Source organism: Oryctolagus cuniculus, chromosome 21 (genome assembly GCF_051225735.1).
Source record: "Oryctolagus cuniculus isolate XC-2025 breed Fujian yellow rabbit chromosome 21, ASM5122573v1, whole genome shotgun sequence".
Lineage (NCBI taxonomy): Eukaryota > Metazoa > Chordata > Mammalia > Lagomorpha > Leporidae > Oryctolagus > Oryctolagus cuniculus.
Genome location: NC_142887.1, coordinates 21,131,843 through 21,149,143, shown reverse-complemented (window position 1 = coordinate 21,149,143; position 17,301 = coordinate 21,131,843). Strand labels below are relative to the sequence as shown.

The following is a 17,301-nucleotide window of genomic DNA, read 5'->3' as shown; positions in this document are numbered from 1 at the left end:
AATATTCTGCCTTTGGAGCTCCAAAAGGCTCACCTTGCACTGTGCTTCTGTTTTAGCGGTAAGAGATACCAAGCACAATGACTTTTCCTTGACTTCAGAGGGGATGTGTTTGTGGATTGCTAAACTCCTAAAGACTTCACTTATGTGGCAAGCTCTTGAATCTTAATAAGCTTTCTCCTCCATCTTCTGGATCAACACTGTGTTACCAAGGCACCCAGGGTACTCACCACTTCCCATTCACCAGGTCTGCTTAACAGGATGTCCTCCATGTAGTATATTAGTGTGCTATTCTCCAGGCTTTCTAGGGTCTCCCTTGTTTCAGACTACACTGCGGCAGAGAACTGGAGATTAGCATAGCCCCTGGGAAGGCAGAGAATGGATCTGTCATTTGCCCCTTGTAAACAGAGGCTGCTTCTGATCCCAATTCTTGACAGGTATGGAAAGGGACGCATTCCCTAGATCGATGGCTACACATCTCCCATCAGAGGCTGTGAGGCTCAGCTCCAGAAAAGACACTACATCCAGCATAGTAGTGAGGTTGGGCTGGTCCTTGATTACATTACAGATACTCCATTCTCACCTGCTTGGGCTTTGCAGACATTCACCTGATCTAATTTTTTAATCATTGAACCAAACTTGTATATCCTACAAATCCTTGAGGGTGGTACTCATCGCCACCTTTTCTCCAGGATGTAGTATTTTTTATTTAGTTAGTTACTATCTTGGCTGGGACTGGAAGGGAGTAGTTTCAGAGGCTGCCATTTGGCTTCTCCTACTAAAATAGATCTTACTTCTCAGGCAGAAGAACCAATCCAAGAGTAATGCCGGGGCCGGCGCTGTGGCATCCCATATGGGTGCTGGTTCTAGTCCCAGCTACTCCACTTCCAATCCAGCTCTCTGCTATGTCCTGTGAAAACAGTAGAATATGGCCCAGGTCCTTGGGCCCCTGCACCCACATGGGAGACCAGGAAGAAGCTCCTGGCTTCTGGCTACAGATCAGCTCAGCTCCGGCCATTGCAGCCATCTGGGGAGTGAACCAGTGGATGGAAGACCTCTCTCTGTCTCTACCTCTCTCTGTAACTCTGTCTTTCAAATAAATAAAATAAAACTTTAAAAAAAGTAATGCCAACAATTAAGTATACCCAGTCCAACTGAAGATTTGGAAACAAGAATGCCCAATAGCTCATCTGTGGATCTCCATGTGTTACTTGGCTTACAGACTCCACCACTCTAACACAGGAGCTTCCGTGGTGCTTTGCGTCTTCAGATATCAATGTTAATTCCCACCCTACATCCAATATCCCTCAACTCTCCTGTAATAATTTTGTATCACTGCTGTAACAAACTTCTACAAACTTGGCTTATAATGGTACTCATTTTTTTTTTCTGACAGGCAGAGTTAGAGAGAGACAGAGAGAAAGGTCTTCCTTCCGTTGGTTCACCCCCCAGATGTCTGCTACAGCCTGTAAGCTGCGCCAATCCAAAGCCAGGAGCCAGGTGCTTCTCCTGGTCTCCCATGCTGGTGCAGGGCCCAAGCACTTGGGCCATCCTCCACTGCACTCCCGGGCCACAGCAGAGAGCTGGATAGGAAGAGGAGCAACCAGGACAGAATCTGGCGCCCCAACCGGGACTAGAACCCGGTGTGCCGGCGCCGTAGGCAGAGGATTAGCCTAGTGAGCCGCGGCACTGGCCAGTGCTCACTCTTAAACTCTTGGCCTCATAGATCAGAAGTCCGAGCACACAACGACTCAATAGGTCCAAGGTGTTGGCCTGGATTCCGCTATGAAAGTTCTGGGGATGAGTCTTTTTCCAACCTTCTTCAGGTTGTTGGCTGAACCCAGCTCCTTCTGGTTGTAGGACTGAGGTCCCATTTCCTTGCTGGTCATCAGCATTTAGTCCTGCAAGCTGCCTACATTTTTTTCTCATATTTTCATGTGTTTTACCCTCCAAAATGGGGTTTGAGTGTCTCTTAGGCTTTGAATCTCTCTGATATCCCTTCTGCCACCTTTCCTGCCTCCAGCTGGGGAAAGCATTCTGCTTTTTTTTTTAACATTTACTTATTTATTTGAAAGTCAGAGTTACAGAGAGGAGAGGCGGAGGCAGAGAGAGAGAGAGAAAGGTCTTCCATCCACTGGTTCACTCCACAAATGACCTCAATGGCCATATCTGGGTCCATCTGAAACCAGGAGCCAGGAGCTTCTTCCTAATCTTCCACATGGGTGCAGGGGCCCAAGGGCTTGGGCCATGTTCTACTGCTTTCCCAGGCCATAGCAGAGAGCTGGATCAGAAGTGGAGTAGCCAGGACTCGAATCGGCACCCATATGGGATGCAGCACTGCAGGTGGCAGCTTTACCCGCTATACCACGGCACCGGCCCCAGAAAGTGCTCTGCTTTTGAAGGTCCATGGGCTTAGTTTGGGCCCATTTGGATAATCCAGGGCATTCTTCCTACTCTAAAATCGGTCTTCTTAATTATGTACAAAGTCCCTTTCTGTATGTACTGTAGTATGAGTATACTCATAGAGTACAGAGACTGGGGCATGGACATCTCTGGGGAGGCCGTTACTCCGTCTACCACACTTCAGAATATAGGTACCTGAGAAATGGCACTGGGGCTTTGGAAAGAACTGGAAGATCATGACTGCAGAGAACGCCATGATGTTGCAAGTGCTTTCCCGCAGGGCTGCTGTTCTGTCCATGGTTTCTAGCTTGGAGAACTCAGTACGGGACCATGGATTTCCCTGGACATAGCTAACAGGAGCCTTATGCTCACCCGTCCTTGGTCTCCCTTGATTTAAGCAATAGCCTTGTTGGCTGTATGTCTACTCTGCCAGGGAGTTCCACACTCTATCAGCCATCTCCATGCATCCCAGAAGGTACAGCTGCCCTGGGTGCCATTCTGCCTCACTGCCCATGACTGCCATTCTGCCCTTCACGGTCCTCTGGTTAAGCCCTGCCACCTGGCCTCTGCTACTCCAAGATCCCATCGTTCCCACTGCTGTTAGAATACAAGTTCCTTTACAGCATCACTGCCATCCTGCCCTCAAAGGGCAGAACTACAGAGCTTCCCAGTGGCATCTGCTGGTGCCTCACATCCCATATGGCATTGGCTGGAGGGGTGTCCACCAGGCTTTCCAGGGAACAGAGTCAGCCGGAGGTTTTCTAGTCTCCAGCAGTAGATCCACTCTTGCATCCTGCATCTCTGCACCTTCCTCTTCCTCTTCTTCCAGTTGGCCATATCTACTTCATTCCATGTGAGACAGCTTTCCAAGCATCCCAGTAGCATTCCAGGACTGGCACCTGAGGCACATAACAGGATGCTGAATCCTGCTTGCCAGGATGGGGAGAACGCTACCTGTCAACAATTCCTCTTTTGTCCAGATTTCTACTTGTCTATTGCCCTTGATTCAGCACCATCAGGATCCGCCCCTGCGCCATAGTCTAGGTCCTGCAAACCCTCTGAGATCAGTAAGCTCCCCTTCAGCAGGTGGATTTTCCCAACCAAGCCGAGTTGGGACTTCCCTCTTCTTAGTGGTCTGAGGTCCAGATGGGGAGGTGGGGGGTAGATCTTGAGGAGGGAAAGCTTTGCTTTGACAATTTATCTGGGGTTTCGGAATAATTTCCAAGCAAGGGAAGGCAGCTGTCTTCTAACAAAGTGGCATGAGCCACCTCTGCAGCCTGAGGGTGCTCAGGGAACCAGGGGATCTGAGCCCCTCATTGCATCTACCCGGACATCTTCATCTCAAGTCTTGAGGGCTCAGTCCCTCCCTATCAGGGCACTGATGTTGGTGCAGCAGACCCTCCTAGGCGGGAACTATGCTTTCTTTGAGGTTCAGGCTCTTTGACATCTGGATCTTGTACCTGGTCTTCATCTTGGTCTGCTTTCCAGTGGGAGATGACAAGCATCTCTTTAAGTGTTCCTACAGAGACTCCCTGACCCTCATCTGTGCTTCCAAATTCTAATGAATAGATGTGAGTCTGTTATTCTCCCTGTTCAAGCAATCCGTGATTCATGGGAACTTACCAACAGATGCTCAATTTATAATTCTTACCGTTGTTATTCCCTCCCTGTCTTTTAAACGCCAGGGACACTGCACAGATTATTTCATCCTCTTCCACCACAATCCATCCCCATTCACCACAGGTGGAAGTCTTAGCAAGTGCCTTGCTAATCATGCCAGGGACCATCAACACTCCACCTACGTGGGTTCCCTACTGCCTTTAAGCCAGCAGGTGCTCCAACCCCACAATCTGATGCTTCAGATCTGTTTCTCAAGCCACCTTCACAGCCCCAACTGTCCTAGGACGAGTTCCTTAGAAACGGGGCCTGAGCCAAGCATTTGTGCATGGGCTTTGTTGAAGAGTTCCCAGGAAAAATAGTCAGGGAGGCAGCAGAGAGCAGGGGTGGGAGGGGGGTGGAGGGGGCTACACCCAGGTGTGGTCTCAGCAGGATTCTAGTGTCACCCTGATCCCGTGGGGATCTTTGGGGCATGAGCACCACAGCCTTGGTGTTACTTTGAGGCCAGGCAGCCTTTTGTGCCCACTGGGCTGTAGACTGACTCCTCCCTCTGGGGGAGGCAATTCTCTTCCAAAAAAGGCCTTCAAGGGAGCAGGGGGCAGCTGTGAGCCACCCACACTCACAGCGGCTGGGCGTGGGTACAACAGGGGGGTTTCTGAACAGGGGCTCATCAGACAAAGATGTGAGAAGCAGGAATAGGTGTCTGAGGCATCAGCAGCTGAGGCATTGTCTCTATAACAACCATACAGCTTTTTCTTGTTTAAAAAGTACTTTTCACACCTATTACCTTATTTGAGCCTTGCAAAAATAAAACCCACAAAGGAGACAGGGTAGGCATTATTATTACACACAACTGCACAGATGAATCTTAAAGTAATTATACTCAGGGAAAAAAAAAAAAGAACGGCAATCCAAAAGGCACATACTGTGCTGTTCCATTTCCATAAAATCCTTTAACATGCCAGCTATTCAATAATGGCAAAACGCAAATCAGAGGCTCCCTGGGACAAGGTAGGGTGGGGAGTGGGGGCAGGAAAGAGGAGAGCGGGCACAAGGGTACCTTGTGGAGGGCAGGATGAGCTCCCTGCCCCAGTGGTCGGCAAGGTTTTGTGGGCACATACATGCATAAACATCCATGAAATCATGCACTTCATATCTCCAGCAGGCTGGAAAATGGGTTTTAAAAAGAGAAAAAGCACTTTTTGCAAGTATTGCCTTATCTGTGCCTAAAAAATACTGAAAGAAACAAAGCAATCATTTTTAGCACCTGCATGGATAGGGAAACTGAGGCTTGGAAAGCATCATCTTGGCCCCAGCCACACAGGTGGGAAGGGGCAGTGCAGGGCTCCAGTGTGGGCCCCGTGACTGCGCACTGCAGCCACAAGTCAAAAGCAGCCAGCACACTGAGCTGAGCTCCAACCTCTTCCTGAGTTGAGGGCTCAGGGCCAGCTTGGACTCCACCATCTGCTTGGAGCATTAAGACCTGAGCTCAGAGGGCTGGCATTGTGTACACAGTAGGTCAAGCCACCCCCTGCCACACTGGCATCCCATGTGAGTGCCAATTCCAATCCCATCTGCTCCACTTTTGATCCAGCTCCTTGCTAATGTGCCTGGGAAAGCAGCAGAGGATGACCCAAGTGCTTGGGCCCCTGCACCCACGTGGAAGACCCAGAAGAAGCTCCTGGTTCCTGGCTTGAACCTGGCACCTGGCTTGAGCATGGCCCAGACCTGGCTGTTGCATGCATCTGGGGAGTGAACCAGCAGATGGAAGATCCTCTCCCTCTCTCTCTCTGTAACTCTGCCTCTCAAATAAATATTTAAAAAAAGAAGAAGGAGAGGAGAAAGAGAAGGAGAAGGAGAGGAAGGGGAGGGAGAGGTGGAAGAGGAAAAAGAGGAACTGAGCTCAAGAACCAAACTGCCCTGGGTTCAAATCCCAGCTCTCAGCCCCGGTCATGTGACATCACCTCCCTGCCCCTCTGTGTGCTCGGCTGTAAGATGGCAGTGAAATCTCTTCATTAACTCATCAGGCTGATGAAACTTAATTTAGGTACAAAGCGTGTTTCTCAGTTATAGGGTGGGACATGGCGGAGCAGAAGAATGTGCATATGGGGGAGGGAAGTTCCTGGCTAGCTGTGGGATCCCCAGGAACTCAGGAGGGTCCGAAAAGGTGGAGGGTGGAGAGTTTGGCAGTAACACAGAAGAGTGGTCCTTAGGAGGTGAGGCTATGGTCCTGCCCAGCAAGACCTGGGCCATGGAACAGGAGGAGAGGAGAATAAGGCGGGAGCGAAGGTCCCAGAAAGCCTGAACACACGAGACCTCAGACCATTTTCTCTCCCTGCGGCAGAAATTCTCAAGGTCGGTGAGGACCTTGGGATCAAAGGTTCCCTCAGGGGGCCACCTAGATCCATTGTCAAGTACATAATTAGGCCATGCCTGGGTGGAGTAGAAGATTAGGCGTTTACGCTGTAGGTCCTGGGCCAGTCCCAGTTTCTTCAAGTTCTTTAGCAGGCAGGCCAGGGGGCATTTTGAATCCCACCCTTGAGACTGGCCAGATCCCATGGTTTCCCCGGTAGCCCGGATCTACTGAAATTCGGTCAAGGCATCCCCTGTCCCGGACTTCAGCAGACGGATTAGACGTCAGTCCTCTATGGGGCCAAGCCAGCGCCGGGACGTCTCCAACAGACACTGGGAGGCTAAACAGCAGAGAACAGAGCCCTTGTGCGCAGGATTTGGAGGTCTGTGTCTGGACGGAGAGCTGGCTAGAGATCGCAGAGACTGGGCCAACCCAGAGGAGGGAGGGGGGAGAGCAAGGGAGGAGTTACTTACAGTTGGTCGAGCGTGGGTGGTCCATAGTCAGCCTGGGGCACCAGACAGGTTCAAGGAGCAAGGGGGCCTCGAACCCCGAAAGGGGAGGCACCAACCTCAGCTCCTGGGTTTCGGCACCATCTGCAAGGTGTCTGGCACGTAACAAATTTTCCCAGGCAGACGAATCAATTAATTCACAGGCTTTTATTGGGATTCTGCTCCCGGGCGAGATTCCCTGGTCCCAACAGAGCAACAGAGCAGGGGCCGGGGAAGTCCCGGGTCAGAGGTTGGGAGGGCTCCTTTTATAGATTCAGAGCATGGGGGTTAAAGGTTGAGGCGGGTCTGATCCTCATTGGTTGACCTTTAGGCACCCGCAGGGACCTTGACAAGGACTTTTCTTCCCTGCAAGTACAGGTAGGGACTTCTCCATTCCCGGAAGTATAGGCCTTCCTCCTTGCGGATCCCAAAGCTACCAGTCTTCTCTTTAGGCCTTTACGTCACACACACATAAGCTCATATCTAATTTCCTACCTAACAAAACCAGGGGCAAGCAAGCGCACAGAATCTAAAACCGCACTGCAGAAAGTGGGGCAGGCAAGCAAGCAGTGTTACAGAAGCCAAAACCGCAAGGGTGCTGGTTGCGAGGTGCTCTTTCACCACGTCTCCTCTGCGAGGGAGTTCCACGCCACTTCATCATCTCCAGCCCAAAGCAACAGGAGTCTTTTTTAATCCAAAGTGAATAGCTTTTGTAGAACTTCCATTGCAACTTGATAGCGAAAGCTGTACTGCTCCTATATATGTACATATGTACATACAAAAAAACAGCAGAATGTTAAGTAATTCTTTTTCTTTCTTTTTTTTGACAGGCAGAGTGGACAGTGAGAGAGAGACAGAGAGAAAGGTCTTCCTTTGCCGTTGGTTCAACCTCCAATGGCCGCCACGGCCAGCGCGCTGCGGCTGGCGCACTGCGCTGATCTGAAGGCAGGAGCCAGGTGCTTCTCCTGGTCTCCCATGGGGTGCAGGACCCACTTGGGCCATCCTCCACTGCACTCCCTGGCCACAGCAGAGAGCTGGCCTGGAAGAGGGGCAACCGGGACAGAATCCGGCACCCCGACCAGGACTAGAACCCTGTGTGCTGGCGCCGCTAGGTGGAGGATTAGCCTAGTGAGCCGCGGCGCTGGCCAATGTTAAGTAATTCAATACTGATCTCTACTTTCATAGAAAACATTTATAATTTTCAACTACACAGGGAAGCTCCTAAAGAAAGCAAACATTTACCTACAATCACTTAAACAGTGACTCTATGCAAAAATGTTTTTAAATATATGAGTGAGATAAATCACCGTGATATAGTTCTTGGACTCTGATCCTACAGCCAGTTAACTGAAGGCTTAACTGAACTAAGGCAAATGGTTCAGTCTCAACTTCCTTACGTTTTCCCTGGCTAACTCAAATTCTAACAAGTCTCTTACATGAATCAATTATCTATATTCTCTTGGTCTTCTGTTCTGATTAACTGATCTATGATATAAACAGTTGTGAGACCTGAGCCTGGATCAAGGTGTAACTATTTTAAATTAGGCCTCCATCTTGTAACTTCGGCCTGACCAGGCCCTGAACCCTTAGCCAGAAGTCCCTAAAAGTAAATAAATGAACTCCCCTTGCAATAAACTCTCCTAGCAACAGCCGATTAACAGATAACAGAGAAATACCTAGAGTCCCTGGTGTCTTCTCAGGGCAGATAAGGTGATTGATAGCTACCTGAGACCCTGTAGGTCGGCATGTACACCCCAGCAGCTTGGATTCTATGCTTCGGCCAATCAAATCAAAAGGCATCAACCCCAAAGCCATCCAACCACCTTTAGTAGGTCCGTTCCCACCACTGGATGCACTAATCAATTCTAAGAGATGTCCTTTGAATTTCCCGTGGGATGAGATGATTTGCTAAATGGTACCATAAGGTATAGAATGTCTCTGAAAACCCTATAAAAACCCTGTTAACAGAAGGGTTGGGGCTCTCAATTCAGACCCGCTGTGTCGGTGTTGATTGAGAGTCCAGGCCCGGACCTGTAATAAAACTCTCATGTGTTTTACAGCGGTATCGGCTGCTTGGTGGTCTTTGGGGACAACTGAACTGGGCATAACACAGTAATTTTGTAACATGCCAATAACTTTGACATTATAACGGCAAGTCAGTATCTCAAACTGCTACTTGAAATTAAAAACAATGCTTAGTATATGACATGGATTACAAGGCACACATTTGGGCATCCGAAGACTTCAGTTTGCCCCCTGGCTCCACCCATGGCTCTCCAGGGGACCCTATGGGCAGACTTCTGCTACTCTGAACCTGAAATACTTCATCAGGAGTATCAGAGCAAAACTGATGCCTACCAGACTTCAGTGGGATCACTGAGGGAAGAGGCTCACGAGCTGTGAAGTGCTGCATGTCAACCTTGCAGTCCACCACCCGCACGAGAACTTGCGTGGGGAAAGCTTACCTTCGTCTGAATCATGCCACGACGCTGCTGTCTCATTTGGGTCACTATATCCTTGATGTTGAACTGTTAACAAGACACAGTGATTTTGTATTAGCCATGTAGCAGGTAAAACACAAACCCTGGATCACCAGATGAGTGCTCCATACCTCTTTTCAGTAAAAGATCTCAAGAGTTAACCACCCAGGTCTTAATCACAAGAAAATGTACTATATTTTTAATGTAGTTCAGTGAGTAAGGAAGACATGTTTTTTGGGAGAAATGGGGAAGCAACCGCTTAATAATCAGAAACGCTCACCAAAAGAAATACCAAAGTTAACCTTGTGTATACCTTTTGGTTATCCAAAGAGAGACCTAAAAGCAGCACTGTGATTCTGGAAAAGCACAGAAGACGTTCTCTGCCCCCAAGAGCAGCACAGCTGTTTCTCCTATAAAGAGCCCTGTCGAGTCCAGTGGAGACGCTGAGCGGCAGGCGCCGGCACCAGATTCAGCACCTGCATGTGGAGAGCGGCATGACTGCGGCTGAACCAGTGCCCACTGCAGGGATGGATCCGGAAACATGGGCTGTGTTTGGAAACTCTTATGGCAATCTGATGCTAGTGCGATCAGCAGAGCAAGGTAGAGACCATCTCTCCTGCTGCTGGGCGTGCCTGCAGAGTCCCACTGCTGCACTCCGAGCACCACTCGGGTATGGCAAGGCCACGGTGATATCAGCACAATCCTGTGCAGCTTGTCAAGAACTATCTAACATCCTTAATATATCAGCAACTTAAAAAACTCAGCAACACAAAAAAGTCAATACAATTAGGAAATGGTCAAAGGATCTTAATGGACAGTTTTCAAAAGATGAAAAGAAATGGCCAACAAATATATGAAAAAAATGCTCAATGTCACTAGCTGTCAGGGAAATGCAAATCAAAACCACAATGAGGTATCACCTCATCCCTGTCAGAATGGCTAAAATCCAAAAGACAGAACTAATCCTGCGAGGATGTGCAGAAAGGGGAACACTTGTACACTGATGGAGAGGATGTAAGTTACTACAGCCACTGTGGAAAACAATGTGGAGATTTCTTAAAACAAAAAACAAAACAAACAAAAAAACACAACTAGAAATAGACTTGCCGTATGATCCAGCAATTCCACTTCTGGATATGTACCTCAAATTCATGAACACATTGTACCACAGAAATTCCTGCACTACCATGTTTATAGCAGCACTGTTCACAACAGCCAAATTTACAGTCAACCAAGGTGTCCATCATCATCATCATCAAAATTGATCCAACTGGGGACTTCATGCTGAGTGATATAAGGTGGACACAGCAAGGCAAATACTGGATGTTCTCCCTCATATGTGGGTGCTAAACTTAAAAAAAAGAAAGAAAAAAGTGAAAAAAAAAGAAAAAGAAATGTCTGTGTGTATCAATATTGCATATACAGTTTTGTGAAACTTTGTTTTACACCTCTGTCAAACCAGTGACTACCTAGAATGCTATATTACTATAGTAATAATGATCTGTGATTACTTCAACATTTATTGTATATGGGTAAAATGATCATTTTTCAACTCAATTATTGTTTATAGTCATTGCCTGTATGCACACTAAACTAGAGTCTTTTTGCTTTTTATTTGTTAAACTTATTTGGTAAGCATCAAGACTTTTTACTGTAATATAAATTTAAAATATTATCTCAAAAACTAAAAAAAGAAAAAGGGGAAGGAGGAAGGAAATAAAATTCAAATTTTATCTACAAACTATTGACTATTAAAAACTAATTAAATATTTTAAAAACATTTACTCATTAAAAATTTTAAAGCATTGTTTATTTTTATGATGTCATTTTAATAACAAAATTTTAATTTTTTGAAAAACTTATTTTCAAATATTGATACAGTAAGCAAAGAGGTCCTATGTATCCTTCACTCAGTTTCTCCCAATGGTAACACCAACAGGATTGACATTGGATCAATCTATTTTATTTGGCCTGCACCGAGGCTCAATAGGCTAATCCTCCGCCTTGCGGCACCAGCACACCAGGTTCTAGTCCCGGTCGGGGCGCCGGATTCTGTCCCGGTTGCCCCTCTTCCAGGCCAGCTCTCTGCTGTGGCCAGGGAGTGCAGTGGAGGATGGCCCAGGTGCTTGGGCCCTGCACCCCATGGGAGACCAGGAGAAGTACCTGGCTCCTGCCATCAGATCAGCGCGGTGTGCTGCGGCGGTCATTGGAGGGTGAACCAATGGCAAAGGAAGACCTTTCTCTCTGTCTCTCTCTCTCTCACTGTCGCGCCAGCCGCGGCGGCCATTGGAGGGTCAATCAACAGCAAAGAAAGACCTTTGTCTCTCTCTCACTGTCCACTCTGCCTGTCAAAAAAAAAAAAAAAAGAATTTATACTTAAGACTAGGCAAACTATGGAAATAAACTTATATTACTCATTAACCTAAATTTACTGGTGACAAAACAAGCTTCATTGGACTATCTGGGTAAAGAAAAAACACAGCTTTCTGAATGTGGCTGAAGTGGTTCCCAAATAATGATGATGGAAATTACTGAAAAGAAATGACGACCAAAAGACTTTATATGAATTTTACTTACATTATCATTTCTTGTATATAGTTTTCTATTCATTATTGATTGTGAAGAGCTGAAATGACATTGTGTTATTTGCAAAGATGCACTGCCTGGGGGCCAGCACTGTAGCATTGCAGATAGGGCCACCGCCTCCAGAGCCAGCATCCCAAATGGGCGTTAGTTCGAGTCCCAGCTGCTCCACTTCCAATCCAGCTCTCTGCTATGGCCTGGGAAAGCAGTAGAAGATGGTCCAATTCCTTGGGCCCCTGCACCCACGTGGATGACCCAGAGGAAGCTCCTGGCTCCCAGCACAGCTCCAGCTGTTGCGGCCAATTGGTGAGCAAACTGGCAGATAGAGGACCTCTCTCTTCTCTCTCTGTCTCTCCTCTCTCTGTGTAACTCTTTCAAGTAAATAAATAAAACCTTGAAAAAATAAAAAGATGCACTGCCTAACAGAGCACAGGAACCATTAAGACTTACTTGTTATTTACATAAAAAAGAATCAATTCAGAAAAAAAGGATTATGTTAAAGAATATGTGTTGAAAAGCCAACAGAAGCTGATGTTTAGTATTTCCACGTAACACTAATACCCTGCAGCTCTCCTGTAAAACAGCACTTTGAAGTGCTCAGGTTGAAAAATCATGTAAAATTGCTAAACAATGGTGAAACAAATAAATAAAAATATTTTAATGAATGTGCAGATGTTGCTACATAATTATTTCATCAGCATATTGTGATTTGAACATTATATCATAAAAAGGAAGAATTCCTCAGTTTGATTACTGAAAAAATGCAGAATACTACATTGTTTCAATAAATGTGATTTGAGGCTTAAGTTCTATGTAGAATGATGTTCTGGTGGTAAAGTTACAATGACAAAAAAGAGAAAGAAAGAACAGTAAGAGGTAATTACAGGCCGGCGCCGCGGCTCACTAGGCTAATCCTCCGCCTTGAGGCGCCGGCACACCGGGTGCTAGTCCCGGTCAGGGCGCCGGATTCTGTCCCGGTTGCCCCCTCTTCCAGGCCAGCTCTCTGCTGTGGCCAGGGAGTGCAGTGGAGGATGGCCCAAGTGCTTGGGCCCTGCACCCCATGGGAGACCAGGAGAAGCACCTGGCTCCTGCCATCGGATCAGTGTGGTGCGCCGGCCGCAGCGCGCCAGCCACGGCGGCCATTGGAGGGTGAACCAATGGCAAAGGAAGACCTTTCTCTCTGTCTCTCTCTCTCACTGTCCACTCTGCCTGTCAAAAAAAAAAAATGAAAAAAAAAAGAGGTAATTACAATTTAAATTCCTTAAATTAAGGAATTATACTAGAAGATAAACTAATACTCCATCTAAAAAGTCTTGCTATTAAAAAAATAATCTGCCCAATAAACTAAACAATGTGTTTAGTGATATAGTACAATTTTTTTTTACAGGCAGAGTTAGACAGTGAGAGAGAGAGAGAGAAACAGAGACAGAGAGAAAGGTCTTCCTTTTCTGTTGGTTCACCCCCCAGATGTCTGCTACAGCCTGCAAGCTGCGCCAATCCGAAGCCAGGAGCCAGGTGCTTCTCCTGGTCTCCCATGGGGTGCAGGGCCCAGCACTTGGGCCATCCTCCATTGTACTCCCTGGCCACAGCAGAGAGCTGGCCTGGAAGAGGAGCAACCAGGACAGAATCCGGCGCCCCGACCGGGACTAGAACCCAGTGTGCCGGCACCGCAGGCGGAGGATTAGCCAAGTGAGCCGTGGCGCCGGCCAGATATAGTACAAATTTAAACAGGCTTGATTAAAAAATTAAATGACTATGAAAAAACAAAAAAGTATAAATGGTAAACATACTCAGATTTGCATGTCTTTAGAATTACACTTGATAATTTAATCTTGAAATACCAGCACATCACTGCTGCATAGCTTGTACCACATGAGACTGCTCACATGAGTTCCACAACACCCTGTTCAACATGACCAACCCACTGATCACACACTTGGAAGTCACAGCAACACAACAAAGTGTTCTGAAAGTTTCTACATGCTTACTTGTAATTTCTATTTGCTTATCTTGCACAAACATGTGTAAATGCTATTTCTGAGCGGAATGGAGAGGAGCAGCAGTCAAAACATTTAAATTCATGACAGTTCACAGCTCTATGGAAAATCAGTAGAGACAACAGATGTATTTTCTAGTTTTGAACCACTATAGCTCATTAAATCTAAGCATACTTAACTGTAAAATATCCCGTTATTTTATGAAGCACTAAGAGAGAAAAATACCGCCAAGTATACTGACACGTGACTGACTGTAAGACATGTTTTGAGTTTGAAGTGCTGTAATGTGGGGGGAAGACAGTGCTCCTCAGAGGATGAAACGTAACACAGTTTTACAGTTTCTACAAGAGACCTAAAATAGGATAAGTATAAACCAACGAAGAACGCATTATGAATCATACATTAACTATATAGACACCATGGTAATGTGTCTTCTGCTAAAAGAATAAAAAATATTACTTAAGGAAATAAGAATCATAGTAACTTAGAATTTCAGCATTTTTGAAGATGTTTGTCATTTTTTGGCTACCTAGCATCTATTCATTCTTTGTAATGAACTCTATAGAGTTTGCTTCAAAGTTTGCTTTAAAGATCATTCTTCTCTCATTCTCAACCACATGGCCCACAGCAGTCCTGACTGACCTAAGAGCACCAACATAACCACACTTCCTAGAGCAGAGAAGGGGCTGAAGCTCAATCAGAAAAGTGAAACGCTGGGAGATATAGGCCCGAGCTTCCAAAAAGGCAAGGTTCTTCTGTCCTCGAAGGAGTAACTTGAAGAGACGATTTTTCTACTCCTTTACATGAGATGGTCTGAGGAGTACTGGAACCACAGCAGCCATTTTGTGGTCATAGGGAAAGACTGTCACTGTTGGGGTACAACTGTATAAAACCTTGGAGAAGGTTGAGATGCAATACCTGTTCTGACAACAACATAAATCTGCAGCATATGGGTGCCAGGGCAAGTTTCTTGTTGCCTCTCTCCTAATGAATTTTCACTTTCCTTTTAATCATTAAGAGCCTTTTTTCCCTCAGGGCCTGCTCAGCAAATAGATGTCCTCCCTCCCCATTTCTGCAGCACAAGGAAACGGCCAACTAAGCCTTTTTGGCCACCAAGTTCAAGTCACATGGTCTAGTCAGTTTAGTCAATAATAAAGGAAATGACCATGTATTTGATTCCTGTGTCTGTCTCTTAGCTTATTCCAAATTTAGGAGAAAAGTAAATGATAATTAATGACTAGCTGAAACCCAAAACTATCATTATCAGTATTTTACACATAAGAAGCTGGGGTTAAGAAAGGATAAACAAGCCGGCGCCGCGGCTCACTAGGCTAATCCTCCACCTTGCGGCGCCGGCACACCGGGTTCTAGTCCGGGTCGGGGCGCCGGATTCTGTCCCGGTTGCCCCTCTTCCAGGCCAGCTCTCTGCTGTGGCCAGGGAGTGCAGTGGAGGATGGCCCAAGTGCTTGGGCCCTGCACCCCATGGGAGACCAGGAGAAACACCTGGCTCCTGCCATCGAATCAGCGCAGTGCACCTGCCACAGCGCGCCGGCCGTGGCGGCCATTGGAGGGTGAACCAATGGTAAAGGAAGACCTTTCTCTCTGTCTCTCTCTCTCTCTCACTGTCCACTCTGCCTCTCAAAAAAAAAAAAAAAGGATAAACAATTTACACAAAGTCACAGAATCTAATATATGTGGCAAAATTGGCAGCCAAACCCTGGCACCTCTCAATAACTCTGAAGTCTACATTTTTTCCAGTGTGTTCATACACATGTTATATTCTGTTCATTAAACACAGGAACATTTTATCAACATTTACTAGAAAAAAAATTTTAAATCCATGTGTGCCAACAGAAAGAAAGAAAAGGCAAATGAATTCACAATTACTGCATTTTTTTTTTTTTGACAGGCAGAGTGGACAGTGAGAGAGAGAGACAGAGAGAAAGGTCTTCCTTTGCCATTGGTTCACCCTCCAATGGCCATCGCGGCTGGCGCACTGCATCCGGCGCACCGTGCTGATCAGAAGCCAGGAGCCAGGTACTTCTCCTGGTCTCCCATGGGGTGCAGGGCCCAAGCACTTGGGCCATCCTCCACTGCACTCCCTGGCCACAGCAGAGAGCTGGCCTGGAAGAGGGGCAACCGGGGCAGAATCTAGAGTCCCGACCGGGACTAGAACCCGGTGTGCCGGCGCCGCTAGGTGGAGGATTAGCCTAGTGAGCCGCGGCGCTGGCCCAATTACTGCATTTCTATTATGTTCCAAACACTGTCCTAAACCTTTTAAACGTTTTACTTACATGGCGTACTTTAACCCTCACGTGACCTCCAAGAAGCTGCAGCAAGGTGAGAAGCAGACATGCAAAGCTAAGGTGCTTTCAATTCTTTAAGTTGCTCTTGGAGGCCACCTGCTAGCCCCCCCTACTACCAGGCTGTTAAAAGCACTGTGTTTACAGACGTGCCAGCTTCTCTGCTTGAGTCACATACTCACGGAGCGGTTATCTTGGATGGCACAGAATACAACATCCAGACATAGGAACACTCCCGTGCGGCCTACACCAGCCCTGCAGTGAACCATCAGGGTCCTGAATGGTGGTACTTCCTCACATAGCAGACATAGTTGACGAACTGCTCTGCTGCGGCAGGAGTGCCACGGTCTGGCCACTTGGTGAACTGCATGTGTTTTACAATGTGCTTAGTTCCCTTCTGTTAGAGAGAAAAGGAGAGAAAGAGAGAGATGTATAGTTAAAGCAGACTGCTAACCCATTGTGCTATGAAATCTCACAGCTATTCCTCTCACCCAAAAATTGTTTATTTTCATCCACTCTTGCAGCCTACCTCTCCCCTCTCCCCTTCATTCTACTTTCTACTTCTGTGTGGTCAGTACTTCAGTTGTGGTACAGTGGCTTAAGCTGCCTCTTGGGACAACTGCATCCTCTATTAGAGTGAGAGTTTGAGTCCTAGCTACTCCACTTCTGATTCAACTCTCTGCTAATGTGCCTGGGAAACAACGGATGATGGCTCAAGTACTTGGGTTCCTGCCACCTATATGAAAAACCCAGGTGGAATTCCTACCTCCTGGCTTCAGCCTGGCCCAACCCTGGCTGTTCTAGCCATTCGAGGACTGACTCAACGTGTGAAAGACCTTCTCTGTCTCTTGCCACTTTGCCTTTCAAATAAATAAATAACACCTTTAAAAAATTACATGACCAAAATATTGTTTATCTATGCCTGGCTTATTTCACTCAACATTCAGTTTCATCTACATTGCCACAGATGACAAGATTTCATCCTTTTCTAATGACTAAATATTCCATTATGTATATATAAATTATTGTTCTAAATCTTTTTAATCATCAAGAGACATCTTGATTGACTCCATCTCTTGA

General features: G+C 46.7%; 1 protein-coding gene across 1 annotated transcript in view; it reads right to left on the bottom strand.

Moving 5' to 3' along the window:
• LOC149119854 (tyrosine-protein phosphatase non-receptor type 20-like) overlaps window positions 1-16,607 on the bottom strand; it is a 28,518-nt gene extending 11,911 nt beyond the window's left edge. The window contains exons 1-3 of the mRNA XM_089323306.1: window positions 16,404-16,607; window positions 9,324-9,386; window positions 6,844-7,613 (exon numbers count right to left, since the gene is read on the bottom strand). Of these exons, the coding sequence (XP_089179432.1) occupies window positions 7,548-7,613; window positions 9,324-9,386; window positions 16,404-16,490 (216 nt within the window). The 5' untranslated portion in view covers window positions 16,491-16,607 and the 3' untranslated portion in view covers window positions 6,844-7,547. The remainder of the gene's footprint in view (window positions 1-6,843; window positions 7,614-9,323; window positions 9,387-16,403) is intronic.
• Window positions 16,608-17,301: the final 694 nt, after the last annotated feature.